This window comes from Phaenicophaeus curvirostris, chromosome 1, assembly GCF_032191515.1.
Source record: "Phaenicophaeus curvirostris isolate KB17595 chromosome 1, BPBGC_Pcur_1.0, whole genome shotgun sequence".
NCBI lineage: Eukaryota > Metazoa > Chordata > Aves > Cuculiformes > Cuculidae > Phaenicophaeus > Phaenicophaeus curvirostris.
Window position 1 is genome coordinate 84,452,876 of NC_091392.1, and position 26,845 is coordinate 84,479,720.

The 26,845-nt window shown below is 39.0% G+C and overlaps 1 protein-coding gene across 1 annotated transcript in view; it reads left to right on the forward strand.

The window, feature by feature from the left end:
* Positions 1-26,323, forward strand: part of MAN1A2 (mannosidase alpha class 1A member 2) — a 127,677-nt gene extending 101,354 nt beyond the window's left edge. Inside the window, exons 10-13 of the mRNA XM_069866321.1 lie at positions 4,140-4,359; positions 10,438-10,610; positions 18,621-18,736; positions 22,439-26,323. Of these exons, the coding sequence (XP_069722422.1) occupies positions 4,140-4,359; positions 10,438-10,610; positions 18,621-18,736; positions 22,439-22,571 (642 nt within the window). The 3' untranslated portion in view covers positions 22,572-26,323. The remainder of the gene's footprint in view (positions 1-4,139; positions 4,360-10,437; positions 10,611-18,620; positions 18,737-22,438) is intronic.
* The last annotated feature ends 522 nt before the right edge of the window (positions 26,324-26,845 follow it).

Here is a 26,845-nt window from a genome sequence, read left to right on the forward strand (position 1 = left end):
CATGGTTCTTCCTCCATAGCTGACACTTCTTACTCTTAGTTTTGCTAAACTTGGAGCAAAAGCTCTTTGTGTCACTTACACAAGCAGAAGGGGAAGGGTGTAAAATACATTCTTCCTCCTCACAGCACAGAGTTCTAAATGTTCTCAGCACCTACCAGTCTAAAAGAAGGTATCTGTCCAGCCATAATTCACTCCCTTAGCTTACTATGGGGGCAGAAAGTAGAAAACACAACCATACCCTGAGTCTCAAGTCTTGCAGTAGGCAGTGATACCTCATTTGTTGGAGATATTAACAGGGAAAAAAGCTGACAGCGTCTGTTCTTCAGGTGTCATGATTTCCAATGCATGGCATATGAAGCCTTACCCAGGTCACCACATACTGCATAACAAGAGTACGAACAAATTCTGTATCTGTGACTACTACGTGCTATATAACATTAGTGTGATCTTCCACTGTAAAGGACACTTTATATTGGTGTTGTAATATGTAGATTCACAGCTATGATAAAAGCTGAAATTATTAAATCTGTTGAGATTTTTTTTTTTTTGTGGTGATAAATATTGAGGATCAGCCTCTAAATTTTGCTTTTAACATCATAATATAGACCTCCCAGCTAGTCTGGTTTAAATTGTCCTTTCTCCTTCTCATGTTGGCTGGAGGATAGGGAAGCTTCCTTTTCTTCTGTTGCCTTGAGAGTTTAATCCATTAGGCTCACAAATTTGATCCTCACTCTTTCTTGTTGCATGGCATTAAATAGCTAAAAGAAGGATTCAGCAGTGTGCAACTATCACAATGTAGCAAGTACTGCTGCAAGACAGCTCAGAAAATGCTATCTGTTGGAGTCATAAAAATCACAGGAGGCATGAACGTTAGATAGAGAACATTCTGTTCTCACATCTCAGACTATTGTTCTGGGCATTGCGCAGACTAAGTAAGTGTCTTCCATCCGTTAATCTCTTAGTTGATGTAAGCTAAGTCTTTGCTTTGGGCACTTAAATGTACCTGTCCACTCTAGTGCATTTATAGTACTCATGTCTAGCTGGATGTTGCTGCTTTACAGCACCTGTTGGAGTGCTCTGTGGCCTCGGGCATCCATCCCAGGATACAAATGTCACATCTGTCCCAGCCTGCTCAAGCTTTTCTTGTCCAACAGGCAGTGTTCCCAGCAATGCCCAGCTGCTCCTTCTTAATTACTGTAAATATTAGTTGTCCTTTTATCATTAGCAAGCAGTGGGTTGTTGAATGATAAAGTATTTTGAGATGGTTGTTTTTATTTTCTTTTTGGGGGTGCTTCCTTTGTGACTCTTAAGATGGAACTTTAAATTATTAAGTAACTGATAGAACTTGATTTTCAGATTTCAAAACCCATCCATTATACAAGACAATGATGTTCAAGTTCAGAAGATGTATTCTCTGTTTAGAAGAGAAGCACATTGCATCTAGATTATGTTCTTCAGTGAAACTTTGAAAACAAGTCTAGAGTGAATAAGTGGCTTATGGAGAAGTGTATAAATTTGGCTTTTGCTGGCTCCCCTGGTGCCAATCACAGCAGTTTTGTCCCCTGGAAATGTTCCTGCAACCACTTACTCCTCAATAGTTATGAAATTGCAAGAAGATATAATTCAAAAAGGGAATTCCACACATTATTAAAAAAAAAAATTTCCTCCAGGAAATAAATAATCCAAACTCCTTTAAGCCTTCTTTCTCCTCATAGTAAAAGTGGCTTTCCTTTAAAAAGTACTTTTCAACTGTTATGTACCATGCAGTCAAAAAAAAAGCCTGTAATTATCATAATGTCAAATTTGTCACAGGCTGAGATAGTTGCATCAACAGAGCTAATGCCACAGATCTTACGATTGTTGTCAGTGGCAACATTTTCATCAGATCCAGTCTTTCCTGTACCAGTACTTTCAGAACTAATGAGACTTGTACAGTTAACCACATCAGGCTTCCTAGTGGCAGGAGCCACCATATCATGCCAGTCCTCAATGGCAATTTGCATGATTGTTAGAAAACCACTCTGGCAGCTGTCAGAGACTTATTAGTTTCTGCTCTGTCAGTTATTTCCGCGTTTTTCTCACTGGATCCTGCCATAAGCACAAACTTCAGATCTGTCAGTGATATTAGTGAAGAAATTAACCCAACAGGAATGCAAACTGGCACTTTGCTTTCATTACCCTCAGACCACAGAGGCTCAATAGATGGCAGTCAAAAAATTTCACCACCCAAATGATGGCTCAGTCCACAGCAGAAGTAAGGAGCAGGGCCCTACTGATGATAATGCAGTATTCTCCCTGTAATCCACTGTGTTGGCTTTTAGCTGGTGTGTTCACCTTGGCCATATGAGGACTGTCAGATCTTCACTGGCTGCATGGCTGAGGTGTTGATTCACATCACCATAACCATTCAGTAGGTTGCTGTGAGCACAGCAGCATCTCAAAGTGAAGAGCGTATTCAGAAAACCCTACAGAAGCACACGCATATTTAGAAACACCACTGTTTCAGATAACTGTTCATATCATCTTCCACAGATGAGGCACCTAATCCTACAAATTCTGCCTTTTCTAACTGTAATTTTATTAGTTTGGGTTTTAGAGAAGTTTTTTGTTGAAGAAAGGAGGGTTGTCAGATGTTATTTCAGTACCTGCATCGATGACTTTCATGTTACCAAATATTGTTGGGTTCATTACAAATCACAGTCCTGTACCACTTAAGCATCGTCTTAGGGAAAAAAAAGCTGCAATACCTAGTACAGAGCTCAAAGTTTTTTATTTGTCTGTTTGTTGCAAACAAAACAGTCTTTTTTTTTTTTTTCTAGAGGGAAAAACTATTTCACTCTTGACTTCTCAACCTGAATTACAAGTTACAAGCTGATTAATCTAAGTATTTATTGCTTGAATCTGCGTCATAGTGAACTGCATAGTTTGTGTAGATAGCAAGGAGACAACTGTGTGCAGCAGATGTGGCATCCACATCCTTGATAACTTCTTCAGTTATATGCAGCATCCTCTGTGTGTTTTCAGTATATCTACTTCTAGTGCAAAATACAGTTGTGGACATTCGGGGTGTAATTTGTTGTAGCTACCAGAAAACTAATGGAGAGAGTAGTAATTCACTTCTGTAATAGATCTTGTGGTTGGCAAAGAGAGTGGTAAATGCCTTTTTAATAGCACCTTAATCCTTCTACTCTAATCAGACCAGTCACAGGTCATGCACTTTAAAGGAAGTTGTGAATCTATCAGATTGTTATATATGGAGGTACAAAGGAGATTTCTGGCAAGAAGATAGGAATAATGTTTCCATGGCAAGGTAGATAATTGTCTTTATTATTATAGGACTCAGACTGTAACGAGATTTGAGTTATAAGTAAAACTGTCTAATGCTAAAGATAGTAAATACAGCAGGAGGTCGTTGGGGATAGTGAAACACTTTGAAAGAGGCTTAAATAAATGTGTTCCATGAAGTTTGCAAACTTTGCAGAGTTCGGTCAGCTATTCTTCCTGCCAGAAGAATGCAGTTTATAAGTCACAAGGAACAATATATATTGGTACTGTTGTGCAAAGAAGCAGTGGCAGTTGCCTCACCTGTAAAATAATAATGCTTTTTATGAGTAGCTGCTTTAACTCTCACACATCCTTTGGCCATTTGCAGTCAGAAAGCTGCAATGGAGAAGCAGCTAGAAGGTGGCCGGAGCATTCCTATCACTTCCTATTAAAGACTGACTGAAAGTACAGGTGCTGCCTTTATGTATGTTGCTGACCAATGTTTCCTGCTTGGATGTATTTTCTGAGTACACACAGTCTATACAGTAGAACAAAGACGTACTTCTCAGTTAACAGGTAGACAAACATTGCTTTAACCACAAAATGTGTGCTGAATTCTCAGCTAAAAGGGCAGTGTTATCTGTATCGTAATTTTCCTGTGTTTGATCCCATTAGCATTGTTTAGTAGTTAGTGTATTTTTGTGTGCATTGAAACGATGATCTTAACAGCTGTTTGTTCTGTAGTGTTCTGAAGTTAATTTGAAAGAAGAATAAAATTCTTTGTTTTGAAGGAGAATTACTATGTAAAAATATGTAAAATTTAGTATGTAAAACATGTGAAGCAGTATTTGAAAGTTTTCTTAATCTTCTTGTAGGCCATAGAAAAACATCTCATCAGGAAGTCCAATGGAGGACTGACCTTCATTGGGGAGTGGAAGAACGGGCACCTTGAAAGAAAGATGGGCCATTTGACCTGTTTTGCAGGGGGAATGTTTGCCCTTGGAGCAGATGGTTCAAGAGATGATAAAGCTGGACATTATTTGCAGCTTGGAGCTGAAATTGCACATACGTGTCATGAGTCATATGACAGGACAAGTAAGATATATTGCTAATGTGGTTATTTCAGTAGCTGAAATACAGAAATTGTTGTAATTACTTTTGAGATGAGTTACAGACTTAAAGTTTGTCTAACATGCACTGTTTTTATCCTATTGTGATGTTTTTAACATCCATGTGTTTACACCTGATCTACGTCACAGTGAGTAAATGTAAAGCCAGACTTTATGGTTCCTTCCTGCACACTTACCTGTATTTTTGGATGAAGTTAGAATAGTTTATATGGGTTCAGGGAGGAAGGAGTGTGAACTCTTGTCCACCCAGATATGTATAGAGTTTTTCATTTCCTATATACTGTTCTTAGAACTATGTAGAGAGTTTTTTGTTTCATATATACTGTTCTTACAGCTATCAAAAGTGAAAAATTTTTAAATAAATCTTTTAGTGGTTTTAGTAATAGAACATTCTAGGTAAGAACAACTAAACTGGAGAGAATGAAGATTAGTATGGAAACTGTGAGAATGCTAAAGACCTGACTAGTGAGGAGGCAGTGTCAGACTTGACTATTGGGCTGGAATTTTCTCAAGTTCAGTGTTTTGGATCAGATTTGTTTTACATCTCTAATAGTGACCTTGATGTGTAAAATTGAAGTGTGGTGATGACACACTTAAATTGGCCATAATGTCCTAAGACACATTAAAACAAGAGAGTCACAGAGTAGTAAGAAGATCTTGAGCACTGGACTGTCAGAAACGGAAAGGTTACTAGAAAAAAGGCATGAGCTCTTCCACTGAACTGGGAGTTGAAATATGCCAGTGTAGTCCTAGTCTGTACCAGGTGAATTTTCACCAGAGATTAGAGAATATTTACACTGCCTTAAAGACATGTATAATTTGTCAGCCAGAATACACTGTACAAATTTTAATTTCAACCAGAACAAATCCAGAGGAGAACCAACAGAATGGTTAGAACAACAGCGTTTTTATCTTACACTGTAACAGGGATCAGCCTGCTCAGACTAGAAAAAAAATATGAAAGAAGGAAATAAATGTGTTGTCATCTCAAGGGGTAAACACCAAGAAGTAATAAAGTTATTTTAAAATATAAACAACACAGTTATACCAAAAGCAAGTTGTACCAAGCTCAACATGAGTAAATGTAGGTGGAAATTGGAGATGGCGTTGTGTCGCTGTTGGAGAAGTGAGCTTTGAAATAACTTCCTAGTACTAGTAATGGTGACTGAGACTCGGGACAGTTTTAAGATGACATATCATGTGTTTATTCACAGGATTACATGGTATCATTGCTTAATGACCTGTTGTTTTGCAGAGTTCAATCACAGAAGTGATACTTTTACCTGGATAACAACAGCATTAAAAAAAAAAAAAAAGAAAAAAATAGGAAGATATTTAAGGGAAAAGATTGGACTTAGCAGCTGTTGTAGCATTCTGAAAAACTGCATTTAAATGTTTAATTCGGCACTTAAAGATAAACAATGCTAAATTTACTGTTGCTTGTGCAGTCCTAATTTCATTCCTTCAGATGTTTATTCTGTACCCTAAATAAGTCAAAAGATGGGGTGGATAAAAGTTTTGGTTGTATATTTAATGACTGTATAGTCTTACAAGAAAGAGGCTGAGTGTTGTAAAGACAGCTATAAATTTGCAGTGCCCTGGTTTTCTTTTGTTTGGTCGTGCTGTCTCAGGAATGTGGATTTTTTTTTTTTTGTTTTGGGGTCTTTTTTGGTTCAACTGATTTTTCAAAGGAAATAAAGAACTGTTACGTGCAAAATGTCAAGTTCTTCATTATGCTTTAACAGCAGGATTTGAGACATAATTATGCACTGTAATGACAAAACTGGCTGATTGCAGAAAAAAACCTCTCTTTCAGAAGGCAGTCAGTCGACCTGGTTCAGCTGGTAGGTTTATGTTTCAGTTAGCAAAGGGGAGATCTGATCTCTTTCTCCTATAGACTTGGGGAGAGCACTTGCCCCACTTGCTGTCTCCAGAGGAGAGAGCAAAGTGCTGAGGCTGAGCGCTGAAGGTGGAGAGCTCTCTTCTTCAGATGATGGCCTCAAGTTGCACCAGGGGAGGTTCAGATTAGATATTAGGAAAAATTTCTTCACTGAAAGGCTTCTCAGGCCCTGGCAGAGGCTGTCCAGGGAGGTGGTTGAGTCCCCATCCCTGGAGGCGTGTAAAAGATGGGCAGCTAAGGTGCTCAGAGATACAGTTCAGTGGTGGATGGGTCCGGCTAGACTCAGTGATCTCAAAGATCTTTTCCAAACAAACAATTCTATGATTCTGTTCTATGATAAACAAACCAGAAATGTCCTTTCCTTTATTTTCCTAGGGTTGCTCATAATAAAATACAGTATATACCTGGTTTTATAATATTTTAGTATAGCAATCTAGGTTTCCATAGGGGCTGATCATGAGGAAAAAAAACAAAACAGGTAGTTTCAAGGTCCAGTGTCAGCAAAACTGAAACAAAATTTCACAGAACAAAAGCAATTCTGGAAAAGAAGGGCATTATTGCCAACTGTCAGCAACCTGCTGCACGTATTGCAGATATGAAACCCAGTTTAAAAAAAACCTCATATTTCTAAAAGCTTCAGGCAAGCTAAATTCTATATTTGCTACTGGCTTTACAATAATATAAATCATTGAATACCATCTTTTGCAATTCTGGTTTGAAATCATGCTTCCTGTGTCTTTATTCTATGAACAAATAAATCTGGTGACGTGACAGATGATTGAGGGTCTAGCACTTCTGTGTTTTCAGATAATTCCGGTGGAGTAACTTTGATCTGGAAAGATGTTACCAGTGTGATAAAGCTGCTGCTGTAGCTTTGAAGCTTTGCACTATGATGTTAAATTGTTTCTCCTCTACTCTTCTTGCTTAGACTTTTAGCCTATCAACCCCATTAATACTGAAATTCTTGGATTGAAGTGTGACCACATTGTACAATGGTCTTAGATGGTTCTTTGCTTAGAAGAATGCTCCCTTCTTTACCTTAGTCAGCTCTTAGTAGAATTGCTGTAATTACTTTCACATCCTAGGTTTCAGATAAAAATTCAGTGAGATTGTCACAATATGCAGAGGTCCCTATCCTTGGGTGGTATGAAAAGGAGACTGAGAGGAGACCTGAAAGGAGGTTGTAGCAAGGTGGGTGTTGGTCTCTTCTGCCAAGTGACAGGTGATGGTATGAGAGGGAATGGCCTCAATTTGCGCCAGGGAGGTTTAGATGAGACATTAGGAAAAATTTCTTTAACAAAAGGGGTAACAGGCACTGGAAGAGGCTGCCCAGGGAGGTGGTGGAGTCGCTGTCCGTGGAGGTGTTTAAAAGACTGGTAGATGAAGTACTTAGGGATATGATTTCGTAGTGGACAAGTTCAGTTGAATTCGATGACCTCAAATATTTTTTCCAACTAAGAGATTGTATGATTCTTATAATGTTTGAAATAGATATGAGTAAATGGTTGAAGATTTAATACCAGCAGGCTACAGAGCAAGAGAGGATGTTATAGTTTCTGTAGGTGGTGCATGACAAGAACTGCCTGAAATGCAACTGCTTGGGTGTATAAGAGTAATACAGCTGACACGGTTTACCTGACTTCCAAAAGTTTTTTTCAAAAATTCTCTACTAAGGCGTTATAAGGATGTTAAGCAGTTACAGCATAAGCAGAAGTACCTGCATGGAGGAAAAAAAGCCATCGTAGTTGTAACAAATAGTTCTGCAATGGATGAAAGGTGGTTAACCAGTGGTACTCTGATATATTTTCTATATATTTATACACGTGTGTAAATGTATATTTACATTTTATATTTTAATATGTGTATTAGCAATAGATATGCATATAAATAAAAATATATATGTATATACACATGCATAAATGATGAGGAAAAAGGCAGTAACAGTAAAGTAGGCATGCTGATAAGTGGGGGGAAAAACAGTCTGAGGATAGCAAGCATGAAAGCGAGCTGAAAAATTACACCTTATAGGACCTTATGAGGTTGAGCAATTGTGTAATAAATTACTAAATTAAATTCAATGTAGTTAAATGTAAAGTGAGGTGGCTATGAAAAAATTATTCCGATCCTCTGCTATAAAACGAAGAGCTCTTAACTGGCCATTACAACTCAGGAAATTGCCCTTGAGATTATGAAAATGTCAGCTCCATAGCAGTCAGGAAATACAAACTAAGAAAGAACAAAATAGAAAATATCATTATGTCACTGTATTAATCTTGTCCACGTTTACAGTGCTGTATTCAGACTGGTCCTCTCATTTCACAAAGGATATCATAGGATTGGAAGAGTTGTAGAGAAAGGCTAGAAGGAAAACTAGAGGTATGGAACAGTTTCCATTCAAGGAACAGCTGCACGGGGTAACATTCTTCAGTGTGGAAAAGTGACATTTTAGGTAGGATGCAACAGATTTGGAAAATCAGCAGGGGACTGGAGAGTGAATAGGAATCAGTTGTTCACTCTCTTCTCCAAGCCAAGACCTGGAAACTGTTGAATGAGTCTACTAGGAACCAAACTGAAAATGGAAAAGAGCAAGAGTGGTTCAACACCAAGAGGTATTACAGATGTGAAACTCCTTATTAGAGATTGGTTTGGGAGCTTAAGGCTTACAAAGGTTTAAGGAAACATCAGCGCAGTGCTTGGGAAATAAATATTAAGAATTGCTGACCACACTTAAAAGTATGTCTTGTTTAGGAGAAGCCTTGAGCTCAGAAAAACTGGGGATTGGTAGAGAAGGTGGAAAAAAGTATCTCATATACTTGCCCTGTTCTTCCTCTTCTCCAGCTTGTCTGATTTTGGCCATTGTTGGAGACTTGATACCGGACCACACAGAACTTCCAGCTGGGCCAGTATTTGCCATACTTATCTTCTTAATTTTGGATAGGTAGAGCTATGTATCTGATCTCATTGATTTTACAGTAAAATTTGTAGGTTTTTTTTTCCCCTGAAACTGGTAAAATAGCCTAATTTGAAAGAATTGTAATGAATATTTCTTGATGGAGTTTTCCTTACCACATGTGTGGCTGAAGAGGAGTGTGATGTTTTTTTTCTATTGGCATCCAGGGCCATACTTCCTTGAAACTAAAAGATTAAGGAATTTTTTTGGGGGGAGATTTTCTGCTGGGGAATGCACTGGAAGGTGCTCATATGTTTCATTGTAGTATTCTAAGGTTCCCCTTGCAGTCTTGTGAGACCACAGTTAATTTAACCCTCTAGCCCATGGGAATTACACAATTAATTGCTTTGAAAATTCTTAAAGCTTGAGTGCAGCTTCAAAGCTCAGTGCCTTAAAAATTATTTGCCAGTGCCAAGGATGAGGTGCAGCTGTAGATAAGAGTGCATTGTTTATGTCAAATTTGAGGAATTATGTGTAGCTGTATAATAAAAAAAATATGTAATTGTATGTGTAGGTTTTTTGACATGTGCTTCCTCCTTATATGAATGGACTTCCAGATGCTGACACAGAGCCATTACAGCTTCTTTTGAGGGCTGAAATAGTGAATCTCTTAGTTCAGATATTTATTTTTAGGTACCGCTGAGTTTTCATTGCCTAGTTGTAAACCCTTTACTTGAGGATCACTTTATGCAGCATATCAGATATGGTAGCCTGACAGCAGTTCTCTAAACCAAGAGAATCTGGGTAAAGGTGCAGGTTATTTAATGGCATCTGATTTTGTTCTAAGATCTTTTCCTGCTGTGCTCTGGGTAGGATCAAAAGACATCAAAACTTCTCTTGACCTTTTTTTTTTTTCTTTTGCTTGTAAAGAACTGATGTTGGTCACTTTAATTTGATCCTGTAAGTGAACGTGTTAATGTGTTTAGATTCTTAGTGTTTCATCAGTTTTCAAGAGGATTACTGTCAAGATAGGTAGTTTTCTCACAGGAATTGAATAAATTATTCATAAGAAAAATTATAGGCCTCAACAATAGGAAATATTTATGAAACTGCTTAATGACAACCTAGTTTTTGCTTTTCTCACATGCTTGGGGTATAAAAGTCTCCTATGCACCCTTCCTGCAAAGATTGGTAAAGAATATTATTTTTATTGTTTCCTTTTTGTTTTTTTTTTTTTCTCCTTTTCTCTGCAGCGTTAAAGCTAGGTCCAGAAGCATTCAAATTTGATGGTGGCGTAGAGGCGGTGGCAGTGCGGCAGAATGAGAAGTACTACATCCTAAGGCCAGAGGTGATTGAGACCTACTGGTATATGTGGAGATTCACCCATGATCCCAAGTACAGGCAGTGGGGCTGGGAGGCAGTGCAGGTAACTGCATTAATTATCTGTCAGTAATTTAATTCTATGTGTTTTCCTTTTGTAGCCACTTTAATCTGTGGTACTGAAGTACTTCAAATGGTAATTGATTTTCATGAGTTCCTGCAAACCAAGGTGCATATGGGGGTGCACGCACTTATTCCTGTTTTGTAACTGCTGAATCAGATGCACAGATGAGAGAAGTGTTCAGCATTGTACAGCTGATGGGTTCTAGGTATAGAAATAGAATCCACTGGTCATGACTCCTACAGTTATCAGTACTCCGCAGCCCCTGAGAGGAGGTAATTTATCTTGGGAAATGAAAATGTATAACTTCGTTAAGCACATGTTTACATATTCTTAGAAGTCGGCTGTTAAAGCACAAATGGTAAGACAACTGTTTCAAGATGGTTTGTAGACTAGATAGCAGGCGCACACATGTATGTGCTTGGTATCATGGCTTTTTCTTTTCTTAGCTGTCTGGAAGGGAAAAAATATTACCAGTTAGTTTAGATTTACTCAGTTATAACAAAAAATTACAGCATCACAAGGAGTAGATCATAAAAGAGAGTCAATAAGGGCACATGGGGCAGAACTTAAAAATGAGTGCTAAGGTATTTTAGAGATTGTTGGGGTTTTTTAGAGCTGCTTTCCTAGTTTTAAATCTAGTTGTTGAATGTTTCAATCAAATTGCCAAGTGTGAAAATGCTTCTGAGTCTTTCTTCTTGTAGTTCAGTACAAGCATTTCCAGAATCCTAGATTCTTTGTAGGACTCGACACAAATCTGTGCTCGCAGCCTTCCTTCATTCATCCTTTGTATGCAGATGGATAGTTCCTTTATCTGGTAGTAATAGATTATGGGCTATAGGAGTTAACTAGGATTAATCTTCTCAGGAAAATATAATATTCTAATGGTAAAAACTTGTAATCCCCCAAAGACTTCACCTTTTAAATGCTTCCTGGGGCTGAACTTGTGAGCCTTTTTTGGTCTTATGTTTCTCACTGCTTCCACCTGCTGGTCGCGCTGGGCTCGTGCAAAACTAACTTGCTGGCCAAGCAATTTTCTCGTCTTCAAGGTCTGCGGATTAATACAGCTAATCCAGTTTCCTGCTACAGCTCTAGCAGTCTTTGGAAATACAGCTCAAAGGCAGTTTCAGAGATGTGAATAAACATTAAAGATGACAAGACACTAATGAAATACTTTTACTACAGCCAAAGGAGGTGAGGGAAGAGCAAAAGGAAGAGGCAAACTAAAAGGCTTGAGAACCTTTTTTCTGCAGTTTCACTCCAGAGGCAAGAGACATGGAAGACGTAATTGGAGGAAGAGATCTGTTGAAAAGCCTGTATTCATCAGGTAGAAAATAGTTAAGGCAGGTTCAGAACATTTAGCTGAGCTCATCTCTGTCCTTCCCTCAGCACAGTTACAGTCATGTATAAGAGTCCAAGTGTTTTAAGATTGTGTTTTAGTCCTGGTTAGGTTTTGTCTTGCAGACTATTTTGTTTATAAACAACATTATGCTGTTCTGGAGATGCGTTCCACATTTGTCACATTTGTATTCCAGAATGCATTGCCACTCTCTCCAAAACATCAAACATTGAGTCACAGCATCCCTCCTGCCCAAACTGTGCACATTTCTTATATGACAAAGAAACTGATTCAGTCACCTACTCCTTGCCAGCATGTGTACTACAAATACTTGCTGATCTAACACCAGCTCTTGCCAGAAGCTGGTGTGGCATCCAGATGTGGCTGGATGATCCAAGCTCAGTTTGGGTCCTTCGTACTAGGTTAAAGAATTTACAAATTTAATTTTTTTCAGACCAGGATCTGTCTTTTTGACACACTTCAAAGCATGTCTTTGAATTGCATTTTGTCCAGCTTTCTTTATTTTCCTTCGTGTCTTGTTTTCCCATTAATGCTTTCAAATCAAGCCCTCTTCCTCCTTCCGTGCCTTCAGTATTGTCTGTGAGCAGGGTAGCATTTTATTTTATCCTTCTGTCAACCTGCATCAAAGTTCTGTGAATCATGCAGCCCGTGTGCCTCACTCTGTCCTTATGAAGCACCCTTTTTTGCTTGCTTTCTCAGTATAAAGTTTCTTATCTAATATAGACATGAAATGTTTTTGAACTCTTCACTTTCTCCCAACAGTTGCAGATTTTCTTACCCTCACCATCATACGAACACAGAAGCTTGGGAAGCTTTTTGTTCCCCAGGGTTTTCTGTTCCCTGCATCTAGATAATAAGTTCTTGTGTTTACTCCTCACACCTACTCACTATTCTTTCTTCTTCTACCACACACAGCTCTGGTTGTTTTTAATTGTCCTTTTATAAATAGAGAAGAATCTGGTATGACTCACAGAGCTGTTGGCTTGCTGCTTGTGTACAACACTGTCTGTATTCACATTCCTTTTGTCTTTCAATCCCTGAGGCATACTTTGAAATCTGTGTTTCAGAGTTCTCCTGGTGAATGATATTTTCTTCATCAGAAGTCTAGGGCTTCTTTTAAATTTTTGGAAAAACTGAGTTTTGTGTCTGAGTTCTAAATGGTCTTATTTTTCTACACTGAACCTGTCGTAACCTAGTGTTTGACGACTGAGTGGTTGATGGTCTCTTGTGTTTGCTTCTTTGAGTGGATGAATACATCTCCGCCCAGCTGGCTTTGAGTTCACTGATACACTAGAGGTCTGCTTCTGTCATTTTAAGAACTCTTCAGAGGTGACCCAGGATACATTGCAGAACCACCTGTCTTTTATGTATACTGCATTACTTAAGCTCCTTTAGCATTCCCGGCCCCGATATCGCTCTGCCTTTTATCAGTGGGAATTTGCACAGAGGGATGGATTTTGTGTGTATGGAGATATTTGTGCTGTATTTTATCTGTTTCACCATTGGCAACTGCTTTTTGGCTTTATTATCTGGATTTTTTTGACAAAACTTAGGCATTTTAGTACAGATGATGTGTTTTGACCACAGCCTGTTTTGCCACATTTCTCCAAATCCAGTGTCTGTGGGGGAAAAAACAGGAAACTGAATCTTATGTTTCCTCAGTGATAATAAATGCCTGTGACAGGGTCTTTATCTCTTTCCTAATAAAAAAGGCTAGTTCTCCCTAATACTACACTTAGCCCTAGAGACATCAATCTCGATTGTATTGGGCCAACAAAATTGGATGATGGTATGCTGGGGGAGTGGCTGAAGTATTACAGAAATATGCATGCAAAATAGGGTAAATGCAGAAAATGACTGAAATCCTTTCTAGATTAATTAATTGAAAGCTGTAAGAGCCACCGTTTCACAATAGGCAATGTAAAGCCAATTACTAATTTAAGCTGTGTCAGCAAAGGTTCCGCTATTTGTTGGGGACTTGCATATCTGACTAAGCAGGATTGCACCACGGAGGCTGTGAAGTTCATTCAGAGTTTCTACTTAGAGTAAAAATAATATATGAAACCTCAAGTTTGAGCTAACCTCAGGCAAATTGAGGATTGATGATAAAATAGAGTGGAGAGACCTGTAGCTCTCTACTTAATGAAGCAAAGTAACAGAAAAGAGCCAGGCATAGGCTGGAGGTGACATAAACGTGGGTTCAGAGTTCATGGGTTGGAAGCTGTGAGTACCACAGAGAAGTGCTTTAGGGATGTAAGCTGGGTAAGAAGCTGGCACAGTTTTTATGAGCATGGTGTTAGCATAGTCAAGAAGAGTCACGCAAAAACACCCTCAGAGGAACTGAGGGAGCTGGGGTCTGATGTAGAAGCACCTCCAAGTTTAGATCCAAAGAACTTAGATCAGCTCTGACCTCCCTGTATGTCGCAGGCCCTGAAATTTTACTTTTCATCATTTTTGAGCCAAGATGCTTATATTTGGCAAGAGTACCCTTTTGCATATTCTTCTGTTCTACTCTTGATTTGAATAAAGGGAACTGGAAAATCCCCTTCTGCTAGTTTGTTGCATTACTTAATTACTTGTGCTGTTAAAAATATGTACTTTATTTCCCATTTGAATTTGTCTAGTTTCAGCTGTCAGTCACTGGATTTTCCTATGACTTCCTATACTGTATTAAAATGTCTCGTATTTCCCCATCTTTTCTTTCCAAAGGGTTTTCGTGGATCATAATAAGCTTACTACTGAGTCTACTTAAGAAGCTGAACAAATTGTATTGTCTCCCACTGTAAAGCATTTTCTCCAATGTCTGTACCCGTGTCAGTTCATCATCCTTTTTAAAAAATTAATTCCAGAATGGTGTATTCCAGTTCCAACTTTACCCAGAGTCCTGTGCAAAAGTAAAATATAACCCTGCTACTGTTTACTGTCCTTGTGTATGCACCTGCCACATCATCCTAGCAGAAACTCGTACTGGGTTGATTTATCTGGCCACTGAATTCTTTTAAATGTCTCTACTTTCCAGGTTAATCTGGTTCTGCAATAACACAGCCTTCATGTCTAGATTTAGGATTATGTACCTGGTTATAGGAAACTTGCTTGAGCCCCAGTTACCACCAAATTACGTTGTCTGCTGTCATTTACCCATGACATTTTTTGCCAGCAGCAGTGTTGCAGTGATTGATAAAACTTGAGACCACTCCTTGTGGATCTCTCTGAGAATAGCTGTATTAGGTGATTAATTTACATTGCCAGTTCTTGGAGCACTGTCAGTTGATTTTAAATTAAAATACTGATACTCACAGTGCTATTTTCAGTTGCTTCAGAAACTTAAGCTTATTACACCTCTGCAGTTACCTTTACTTGCCAATTTGTAGACCTCCAAGGATGAAATCAAGCCTGTGAGCAAGGTACTTTGCTATAAAACAGTGCTGACTAGTATCAATTATCCTCTTGTTCTTTTACGTTTTTTCACATGTGTTCCCATAATTGTTTGATACTAACCCCAGGCATAGCATCCTAAAGTTGTTCACTCAAGCTGCCCATGCCTCACAATAGTAGCATTACCTTGATAATCCTTCCAGTCATCTAGGGCTTCCTGGTATTCTAGGGTGCAATAAATTTAGCACCATTTTACCAAGGAAACAAATCTTCAGCTCGTGAGCGAAAGAGTATCCAGGTGGCAAATCAGATGCCTCTACACTGTGTACTCTGAGATGTGTGTGAAGGCAGAACACTGCAAATTTCAAGTGCCTTTAAAGCAGCTTGTCTACAGCTCTAAACTTTTCAGCCAGTGTCCTAAAGTTCTGTACGCCTCTGAATTAGTGACTGTTTGTTTCTCTCTGTTTGGAGGAATTGGTGTATAGCAATCTTTCAGAGGAATTTTTCCTCTACAGTTCATTACTACCTGCAGTGTCTAGATTGCTGATCAACTAGGATAAATTCTGTGCCTGTTCTGAACTCCAGTCTAGGCAGAGTCTATCTCCCCAGGGAGGGAGAAATTTCTGAGAAAACAAGACTACTTGGCAATTGTAAGAAAAAAAAGATAGCAATATAAATCACACATTTTCTTTCTTCCGGCTTCTACTAGGCCTGCCAGCTTCACCAGTACTGCACTTAGTTATCCAAGCATGAGACCTCTACAGCACAGAGCAGGATCTGTATGCTATCTGTTATCTCAGTCTCCAGAATAAACGAGTTGTCTCTCTTAGGCTGACTTGGGGATTTAATTCTTAAGGAGGAAGGAGGCAACGTACTAATCAGCGGTACTGTTTGTTCCTTCTCATTTTTCCACAATCACTAGCAAGTTTCTCTTGTCTGAGCTGTAGCACACAGTGTCAGGGTTGCTGAATCGTTGACCAGAGGAACACTTGCAAGGTCAGAATCCACATGCTAGAAATTCCAGAAGGATTGTAACCACTGGAGCTTCTCCTCCCCGCCATTCTTGCCATGCTTCAGAGCAGAAACAAGGTCATATTCTTCATTACTATAAAAAAGGGGGTAGTAGCAAGAGGAGGCACTTAATTTGCTGCCTAGAAAGCGAAAGTGGCTCTTGTTTATTTGTATAACACCTCCCTAGCAGCTGTAGGACTTGTGGGGATGAACATACAAATTGTTCCATAAGTAGCATAAGTATTATTTCGTCAGAAGACAGGCAAACAATTAAATGTTTTCTTTTCCTTGTTTTTGTTTGGCTGCCAGTTAATAGCTAGCATCACTTGTGGTGTGCAAGGGCATGTGAAGAGATTGTCATGAGTGTGGTGGTGTTGGCTAAGTGTGTCACATACACAGTACTCTTCAGACTAGAGAAAACCTGATCAGCCCAAATCCCAACATGTGAATAGTCTCAGTGTGGCCCTAACCTGCACCAGTAACCACACGTGAACTTACCCAGACACTTTCTCATTCTAGGCTCAAGTACCAAGACAAAAGCAGCATTTCCATCCGAAATCAAAGAAGGCTCCACTTGAGATGAGGAACTGCAGAGAGAATTAGATTTTGCCAAGAAGGACAGTGCCTTTCTTGGCATAAGCTCAGGCTCTAGAGTCATAGCCATTCCAGTAACATCCTTTTCCAGTCTCTCTTCTTTAAAAATCTTGGTGTTCAGAAATTTGAAAGAACTTTATACGGTCCTGATTTTAACCTCACGTTTACACAGGGTAAGTTAGGTGTAGTACCTAATGTGCTATAACATACTATCATAGGTACTTTGTTTATTTGCTTTTTCACTTTTCCTCCTGATTTCAGTGGTGGTATCTGCCAGCATTCTTTATGCATGTGTCCAGTGGAAGATTCTCCTTTGTTTCCCAGTATTTCTAGTATGCAAAGGCTATAGTAAGGACCTTGAAGAGTTAATTTTGATTGAATTTGTTTTTCCCATGAAAAGGGACATCATTCAAAACTTATTTGCTCCCCTGCCTTGGCTCCCCTCAGCTTCTGTTGAGTATAACTAGCAAAAATCAGAATTAACAAAAATCTGGGCCTAAAGCACCATGCAGAGAGAAACTTCATCCAGGCTAACGGGCTGAATCATATATTACTGAACTACAGGTAGCAACATTCAGTAGTTGGTAATGACAGACATCCTGAGCCAAACATTTTCCTTCATCACTGTGTCTTTTCTGTCCCTGCATGAATCTATTAAAAGAGTTGGTCTCTGCTGAGGAAGCACTGCCAAAGCAGCAGGGAAGCACAAATAACCTGTGAATCATTTCAGAGCCATTTCTTTGTGGCTGGTTTTAATGGCTGATATCCTTGTGTGCTGTAAGTTCACACGTGTGAGTGGAATAATGAAAGCGTAGGCGAGAGATGCTCTGAGCTACTAACTTGTTCTTTCCCATCTCCTCCTCTTTCATTGTGCTTTTTGAAGTACTGTGTTGGAGCTGACTAACTGGGTGTTTCTTGAATCACAGCTCCGTTGGCCCATTTCTGCATGGAAAGTTTAAGGATTTAAACTCTGTAAGATAAAGATAAAGAGCTCTTCTGCACTCTAGCACACAAGCTGACTTGAGTTTCAGGTGTATAAAGGAGAAACAGAGAAGAGCACTTGTAGGAGATGGAAACGTGGGGAGAAAGCAGTAGCTAGAAGAATGTATGAGGTTAAATCACCAGTCCCTAAAGATGAATACAGTATTTTATTCCTACTTTCAGTAGGTGTCTCTGACTAGCTACTAGTCATGGAATTCCTATAACTCTTCAAACTCCACCAGCTGCAAGATCCAGGGACATTTATCATCTTCCTGTGCACCTCATAGCATATGTTGCATTGATTGACTAATAGATAGTTTTACTCATTGTTACCTATGAGAAGCCATAAAAGCTCAGAGCAAAAGTCTACTGAGTCTATGTCCTGTCAACAGTAAATACCCAGAGTATTTTCATAGCATCTTGCAGTTTGCGAAATGTGGTGTCATTAGTAGACCTGGAAGGATTTTACTTCTGTATGTGTCCAGTCTCTTTTTATATTTTTTTTGTTGATGTAAATTCTTAACATTCACAGCATCCTCTGACAAGGAGATTTGCAACAGAATAATGCACCACAGAAAGAGCTGCCACCTTTGTTGAAAAAGCATGATCCTTTAATATTTCCAAATTTTGGGTTGCAATTAAATTCTCCTTTTCTTTTCCCTTCCTCTTTGCAGGCAATTGACAAGTATTGCCGAGTCAGCGGTGGCTTTTCTGGTGTCAAGGATGTCTATTCCTCATCTCCTACATACGATGACGTACAGCAGAGCTTTTTCCTTGCTGAAACCTTGAAGTAAGTTCTCTTCACTCTTGAATCTTCCTGTAAAAGCTTGCACCTAAATTCTAGAAGGAAAACGTGGTTCAACCAATAATCTGTTATCTTGTATGAGTGATTTATGGTTTGGGCTTTCTTTTTTTCCCCAGCATTAGGGTCCCAGATCAGCCCATCTTACCAGTAGGAAACACAGGCAGAATTTCCTGTACAAGAAGCTTATGCTAAGAAAGCTTTAGGTTTTATGGCTTGTGTTTCATATTTGACATCACAGCAGAGATGTTATCTCTCTTTAAGAAATTCCCTTTGCGAAAGACGTCTCTTTAGATACACTTGACTTGTCTTATAAAAACGTGCCATGTTCTGATATCATCAAACCCAGTTCTTGTGTGTGTCACTGTAAGGGAGTAAATACATGGAACAAAAGACCTTTGTGTGGATGATTTTTCTGTATTTTCCCACAGCATGTTTTTCCAGAATGCTTTTTATTGTGAGCAAGAATATCACCCATACTATATAATCTCTTGCATACTTAAATATTTTCAATTCAGTCAAATCAGTTGGACAACTGTAGTCCATCCTGCAGAAGCCAATGCACTGTGTTGCATATTTGGTTCAAGGTAAAATGTTCAAAGTCATTGGTCTTCCACCATTTTCTTTTTAATTAATAATAAAAAAGGCTGTACTAGAGCATGTCATAGCAGTAAGAAAAACTGTTAATAAAATCTCCATACCACAAGCCAATCTTTATAAGAGATCCATTTTTGAAACTGAGCTAGCATGCCCTGGCTACTCATCTCCATCACTGACATAAATGAGCTATCAAGCACTCTTGTCACATGGTTGTGATCACTCTGGGGTTTTGGCTGTGTCTTCTAATATGTGACAATTTTCTTCATACTCAAGTTACATCAGCAGATTTATTAATATAGTTCTGGCATTGAAATTTACTTAGATTCTTGTATGGACCTACCTCCCTGAAATCTTGTGAAATGTGTACTTTTGGAAGAAAAGTGACAGAGTTGGCTGTGTTCCCTACCCCCTCCCCCCCTTTTTTTTTTCCTCCTGGATAACAGTTTGGAGAGTGTTTTATATGGTTAAATCCATAGACAGAAGCCATGACTGGTAGCATGAATGAGACCAGAGCTGCTATTAGGAGATTCAGTTGTTGTTTGTGCTTACATATCCATGCCATTTTCTGCCAACATGTTATGGAAGGGATGATACATATGCTGTTGCACAAACCTGTCAGCAACAAAGACTCATTAAGGTGCCCTTTCTGTCTTTGCAACCCAGTGATATGATGTAAAAACAATTGTAAACATTTTGCAGTCTAGTGTGGCATGCAGGCTTTGCAGAATAAACAGGGTTTCTATACAGCAGCAGTTTGCAGTATCAACAGTATCAGATTTTCAGGTTTTAGCTGATGCATATGACGATCAATTTTAGGTATTGGGAGCTTAAAATGCAGAGGGAACAAGGTAGGTCCTTAAAGTGGCAGTACTGGTGCCTGCTTTAGGCAAGAAGCGTTTCACTGGCAAGAAAGGGCTCCAAGTCCATCACGTGTAAGGGAAGTCTGGCTATTCTGTCCTGCTAGCTTCTTACCAGACTCCTCTAGAGATTCACAATGCTTTGTTTCCCCGTGTTATCATTATAAAAATTAAATCAGCCACTCTTATCTCCCTTGTTGTCTTCATTAATTTTTATTTCACTCTTTTGAGTTAATTTTCAGCAGCCTAACAGCTATACTCCCAAAGACAGAGGTGGCAGTTTCAAACAGATTCGGTCGGAGAAGCAATATCTCCCAAGGAGCTGTTCTTACATGATTAATACACCTATAAAAGCCAAATCGGAGAATGAAATCTGCTCCTGAGGGACTTATGTGGTGACGAGGCTGACCTTTGAAGTATTGCCGGGATCCTGTCTGCATCTTAAATAATCACAAGGAGGTCTGATGCATCACTGGGTAACTTGAAGTGCATGCATCGCAAAAGAAGGCAATTCTAGAGGGAGCAGACAAATGTTTATTGGGTTTTGGTTTGGATCATTTCCTGGTTGTGGGATGGAAGTTTTTTTAGAGAGCTGGATATTAGATATTTGACATTGATGCTATTGGCATAGCCAAACCAGAAACTAGTATCACCTCGTGATGAAATAGGGAACATAAGGTTGGGGTAGCTCAAATGGCTGTGAAAATAAAGACAGAAGGGTTGAGTGTGGTGCCATGAGAAAAATGAAGATGTCCCTCAGAAGTGGGGCATAAAATGTGTATTACAGAATGCCTGCTGTGATCTTCTCTTCTACTGATGATAACTTCTGTCTTCATTCCCCTCATTCAAAGTGTACACCTTTCCCAAACATGGATCGTCAAAGATACTTAGCAAATTATGAGCATTTGGGCAGTCTGAGTTGCAAGAAGGTAGTTCTTGAGTGGGGAGGAGCAAGATGTAGAAACAGGTTGCTTAATTTATTCAAAACAGAAGAGTTAGTCAAATGAGAGAGGTGAATTTGATCAAGGTGGAACTTTGCTGCTGTGGTGAAAAAGTTTGGAGAGCTGCGGAGAGAGAAAGCAAGGAAGGATTAGGGAGGAGAAGAAAGGCATGATGCTAAACAGATGAAAAATTTACAGGAAGAGACTAGGATATGTGGGACAAAACTGAATCATCTCAGCAAGAAATTTTTATCTGTAACAGTTAATTGGTGAGGAAGTGAAAAAAAAGCAGAGCTTCGCTATCTGGGTTATGCTGTGGATAGAACTGGCAAATAAAGGCAGTGGGAGAATGATCAGGCAGTGTCACAGACACTAGGGAGCATCTGATTGGGAGAAAGCAAAGTGTGTGCACTTCTGGATGTGACAGAGCCCAGTAGTGAGAATGACAACCCGTCCTTGCCATGTGCTGCAAGACCTGGATGGCAAGAGAGCAAGCTGAATGAGGAGCTGAGAGGTCCCGTATGCCCATGATGTTACACTTGTGGATGTGTAGTCAGGTTATCTGGAACAGGGGCAATGTCTTTTGAGTTCTAGCAATTGAGTTTGGAAGCCTTGCAAAGATCCCTACCACCAATATATCCCAAAGTATGTGTTAAGAAAAAAAGAACCAAGAAATACTCTTTCCACATATGTCCAGAAACCTTAACTTTGCACGCTTCATTTGTTCTGTAGTGCTTTATAATAAGCAAGATTATTAATCTCTTCTGCACAGTGTGTTGGCCCATTTCCTCTCACCAGACGCTGAACCAGCTTCCAGCAGAGTAATGACAAGTCAGATATCTGACTGCCTTACTGGCATCTGTTGTGCTTCTTCAAAATCTTTGGTTTGGATTAAAAAAGACTAGTCATTTCCAAATGGGTTTACTCCATTAAGAAGATTTTTTTTTTTTGCCAACTTCCCTACTTCCCTGTCCTCAAAATCCTTGTGCTAGGGTCTTGATGTTTGTGTTACCTTACAAGTCTTTGAAAGGAATCTTGAGAAACAAAAGTTACTTGAAAAGATTAAAATGCTGTTTTTAAAACAACTTTCGTTGAAGGGCTTGATTATGATACAAATGACTCTTCAGATCGTTATAACAGGGGAGGTTGTGTAAGTGCTATGCAAAGACTGAAAGCGACTTGTTTATAGCTTTAACTGCTGACTGGTGAGGCCTGAAGCTGCTGTGTTGCCCCTCCCTGTCTATTGCTCTGCTTTAATACCCATTGTTTTCCTTCTCTGTCTTGATATCTAGGTATTTGTACCTGCTTTTCTCCAATGATGACCTTCTACCATTAGACAACTGGGTTTTTAACACAGAAGCTCATCCTCTGCCTGTTTTACATTTAGCCAACTCCACACTGTCAGGAAATCCTGCATATCGATAAAAACAGCTCTGTGAAGAGGAAGAGAGACTGCTTTCTGCTCTGTTTTGTTTACATGGACCACTTGAGACTTTAAGCAGGAGAGGAGACAGATACTTGATAAAACCAGACCTCTGAGTTGAGCAAGTACTGGCGTGAGAAATAAAGCTCTTTGACATATAGATAAGTTAAAACGGAAAAAAAAAATTCTGTTTTATACATGACCAAAACACGTTAGTGTGGTATTTGCAGGACAGAGACTTCATGCGCTTTGAACCCTATCAAGACATGGAATCTACTGTTTAATATAAATGCAGCAACATAAGGAAGAGGAGGCTCTCCCGTCCAGGGAAAGGAACTTGCTGCTGCTGCTATTGGCTGTTGCAAGAAACAAAACACCAGTCGCCCCTTCAGATTGGGTGGGTTCGAAATACCTAGATTTTCTTTTTCTTTTTTTTTTTTTTGTTTGATGAAGGCATGAACACAGCAACAACAAAAGACAACATCACTGCACCAGCAGCATCGGGATTTGTATTCTTTTCTGTGCATGTCTGAATTTTCTAAGGACCGTATTTTTCCAGACTGGCAGCCATTCTCAGGGCCTCTGAGCTGTTAAAACTAAACTATGAAAACTATTGCCTCCTCATTTTCCCATTACAAAATAATGTGGAAAGATCTGCGTTGTATGCTTACATCCTAAAAGCCAACTAGTAGTCATTTGGTTTGTCATTCACTGTCAGTAACATGGATTTAGTTCATTTGGCAAGCTACAGTCATAGTGTGGAGCACATTGCAGGGGTAGGAAGGATCCTGAGTTTCCCTTCCTCACAAATCCTGTCACGTGGGAAAAAACATCATCTTATTAGTTATGGTTCTTTTAGCTAAATAACCAGAGATGACAATATGAGAAAAACAGTCTCTTATGATTTATGTAGCAGAATATAGTATATGGCACTTGAAAATGCTCCCCTTGAGCTAAGCAGCAGTATTTTGTTGCTCTGTATTTTTCCATACAATCTGAATTTTTCCTAAAATTTGATTTCATTCTTTGGATAGTATTCATGGAGCTTTTTTTGCAGGTAAGTGTATCATAGAAGCCTAAACTGCCTTTTATTTTGTTTACAAAACTTGTTTTCTTCTGAGTGCTCCAGTACAAAGCTGACCTGATCTTCTTTGGAAACATGTTAATATAACATCTCTTACATACGGGGGGGAAGAAACTGGAGAGTCTCTTCTTACGTAGCTTATGAGAAATGAGATGCTGTAACCTACATGGTTTTTTTTTCGAGTACTTCTTAGCTGGGCTGGACCAGGACAGTATCACTTAAATGAAGTCTGCTTCAGCCTTCACATATTTACTAAAAGAAGTTTAGTCTTTTCAAGTAAATCTCCATCTCTTTTTATTTTTTCACTGTTGTTCCAGAATCCTTACAGCTCAAATTATTTTTTTTATTCCCCAAGTGCTTTTGCCATGATTACTAGTGGCTTTGCTGAAAAAGAGCTGTGAAATGTTCCTTTTCCTCCTAATTAGTGCACAGGTTGAGTCTTTAAAATATCTTGAATGCGTTTTCCTACTAAAGTGAGTGGAAGAACTCTTCATTGAGCTACAGCATCAGATTTGAAAGGAGCAAGTGCTATTTCTCCCCATCAAAAAATGTTTATGTATTAAGTTTTATATATAAAAGCTTTTCTCTCTGTTGTACTCCTATATATCTGACTGTGCATTATAGTAGAATTTCCTCCATAAAATTTTTTTTCATGTGTCTTTGACACTAAGTTAGGCACAGAAATCATTTGATGATATTAGAAAAAGCGCAATGAGATGCTTTTCCCCAGACAGTTACTTTAGTTTAAGAGGAAGACCTTGGGAAAACTTCAACCTCGATGTTTTTACCTTAATACCAGTTACTTGGTTGCCTGAATTTGCAACGGTATCATAAAAATCATTTGAGCACTGATAAAGTAATTGATACAGTAAATAATACTGATTCAAGTAATCATTTATTTAAAATTAGAAGTTACTTAATAAATTGATCTTTCTTACTGGTCCCACGTTAATTTATTTATCTAATTAGTATTCAGTGATTTACTGAAGAGTAAAAATTTCTCAATTTTTCAAAATTGAGATATGTTGTGTTTTCAAATTGAATTTTCCAATCCCTTGAGAACTGTTATTAGTTTAAAGCTACACTCGACTGTTTGGTTCTCCTGAATCCTCTGGGTACAAAAGAGGAGGTGGAAAAGCAGATTCTAATGTGGAAAAAAAAAAAAAACCCAAAAAAACCCAAGGAAAAAGAAAAAAGTAGGAAAAAAATAAGAAGAAAATAATAAGAAAATAAGAAAAAGACACTTTACACACCATACATTTCCTGATAAAGGCAGATGTAGAATGGCTGCCAGTCTGTTCAGAGGAGGTTCAAGGACAGAATCCTGGAGTCCTAGAAACAGCAAGCTTCTCGTTTGCTGCTCTTTCATCCCTCTCTTGTGAATTAAAGAGCAGCCGTTAAAATTAATTCCTTCATGAATCCCAGTGGGTTAACTCACTGCCACAAGAGTGCTTGAATGGAGGACCTAAGCCATTTCATGTTATGGGATGGTATTTTTTCTCAAAGCAGATGTACAGTACTGCTATTTCTTCTTTGTGTAGACAAGCAGCAGGTACCAAATAAAGGACATTTGTTTCTCGTTTTCCAGTTATCCCAACGGCTGTGAGTTTCTACTCTATCACTCTTGAAAATACCAGCTATCCGTTTCCTCCAGAAGCTACTAATGTATGTAGTCTATCAAAAATAATGTATTTTATGGACTAATTGCCGTGTCCTTCATGAATCTCCATCCTGAGATTTCCTAGAGCGAGCTGAGTTTGGAGGTAATGAGTTCTGGGCAAGGTGTGGGCATAATAACCAAGCACCACAGATACTGAAACTTCTGACTAAAGTGATGTGCCCTTCTGCCAAGTCCTCCACAGAGAAGTAGGTTCTGATCTACAGAATGGTGTTACGTGCAACCCAAGGTTCAGACTGGTTTCCCTCTGGGTACCTAAGGTACAGTGGAACATTGCCATTTTCATTCTGTTGCTGCTGTCTTACATACTTCTATGAAGATAGAGTGTAAATTTAAGCACAAAATGACTCTTCAGTCCTAGTTGTTTCAGAATCTTGCACTGTATTCTCTGACAAAACAATCCTTATTTTCTTCAGGTAGCTGTCCCATTTTAGCAATTTCTACAATACCCTCTTGTTTTATGGGATAAAACAAAGAACAGAAGATCATGTACACTTTTGGCACACTGGATTTGGGCAAGAGCCTGGAAATCCCAGAACTGTCTTGTTTCCTGTTTGCATGCAGTCAAACCAAGGATGTTCAGTTCTTTTCCTAATCCAAGCCTCAAGCTTGCCTGTTGGTCAGGATCTACTACCAGGAAATTTTTTGTGATAGTTAGAGCTTGACTTTTGAAAGAAGCCAGATTATTGCAGCTTCCCTTGACCACCCTGGAGCTGTGTGTGTCCTGCGGTCAAGAAGTCAGCTTCTTAGCTTTGTCTTCTAAATGAAAACAGAACCCTTGAAGGATACTCTGGGTGCTTATTTTGCTGCACAATACAGTCCTTAAAATTGAATACTTAAGTACTGAAAATAGTAAGCACTCTGTAGTAAAGGGAAAAGCGAGGAGTTCCCTGTCCCAGTCACACCTTTGAGGCTTCTTTAGCTCCGTACTTGAAATCTGTGGATCGCTGTCTTCTATATCCCGATCATGGACATACTACCACCTAGTATTTTACAAAATTTGAATGCTGAGTATCCAGAATCTGAAAAATGAAAATAATTATGCACTCCCTGTAATGCCATCCTTTAAGGTTAAAGGATATGCAGATTTGCAGCTAACCAAAGCCCCGTCAATCTGTCCTTTATGATTCCCTCATCTGGAAATGACATTACAAACCGTTGCCATGTGACTCTCCCTGGTTTGAATGGAGTAGTGGTTAGTAGCGTTGATATTGGAAGGATCAGCAAGGTAACCTCGTATCCACAGGAAATGTTGAGGCAGTTTACATCTCAGGGTTGTAGTAACAGGATTTTAGCAAACACACCCTGTTAATTACGTTAGTCTAGTCCATTGTTTTAAGGGGACAAAGAAGAAACAGGCTTCTTGTTGCCAGAGAAAAACGACAGCAAGCTCTTGATCCACACTGTAGCTGAGACACTGTTCACTCTGATAAGACATCCCTCTTTCGCTTCTTGAATTTTGAGAAACAGTCTTCTGACTCAAGTGTTTGAGTTGCTATATGAAGGGGAAGGTT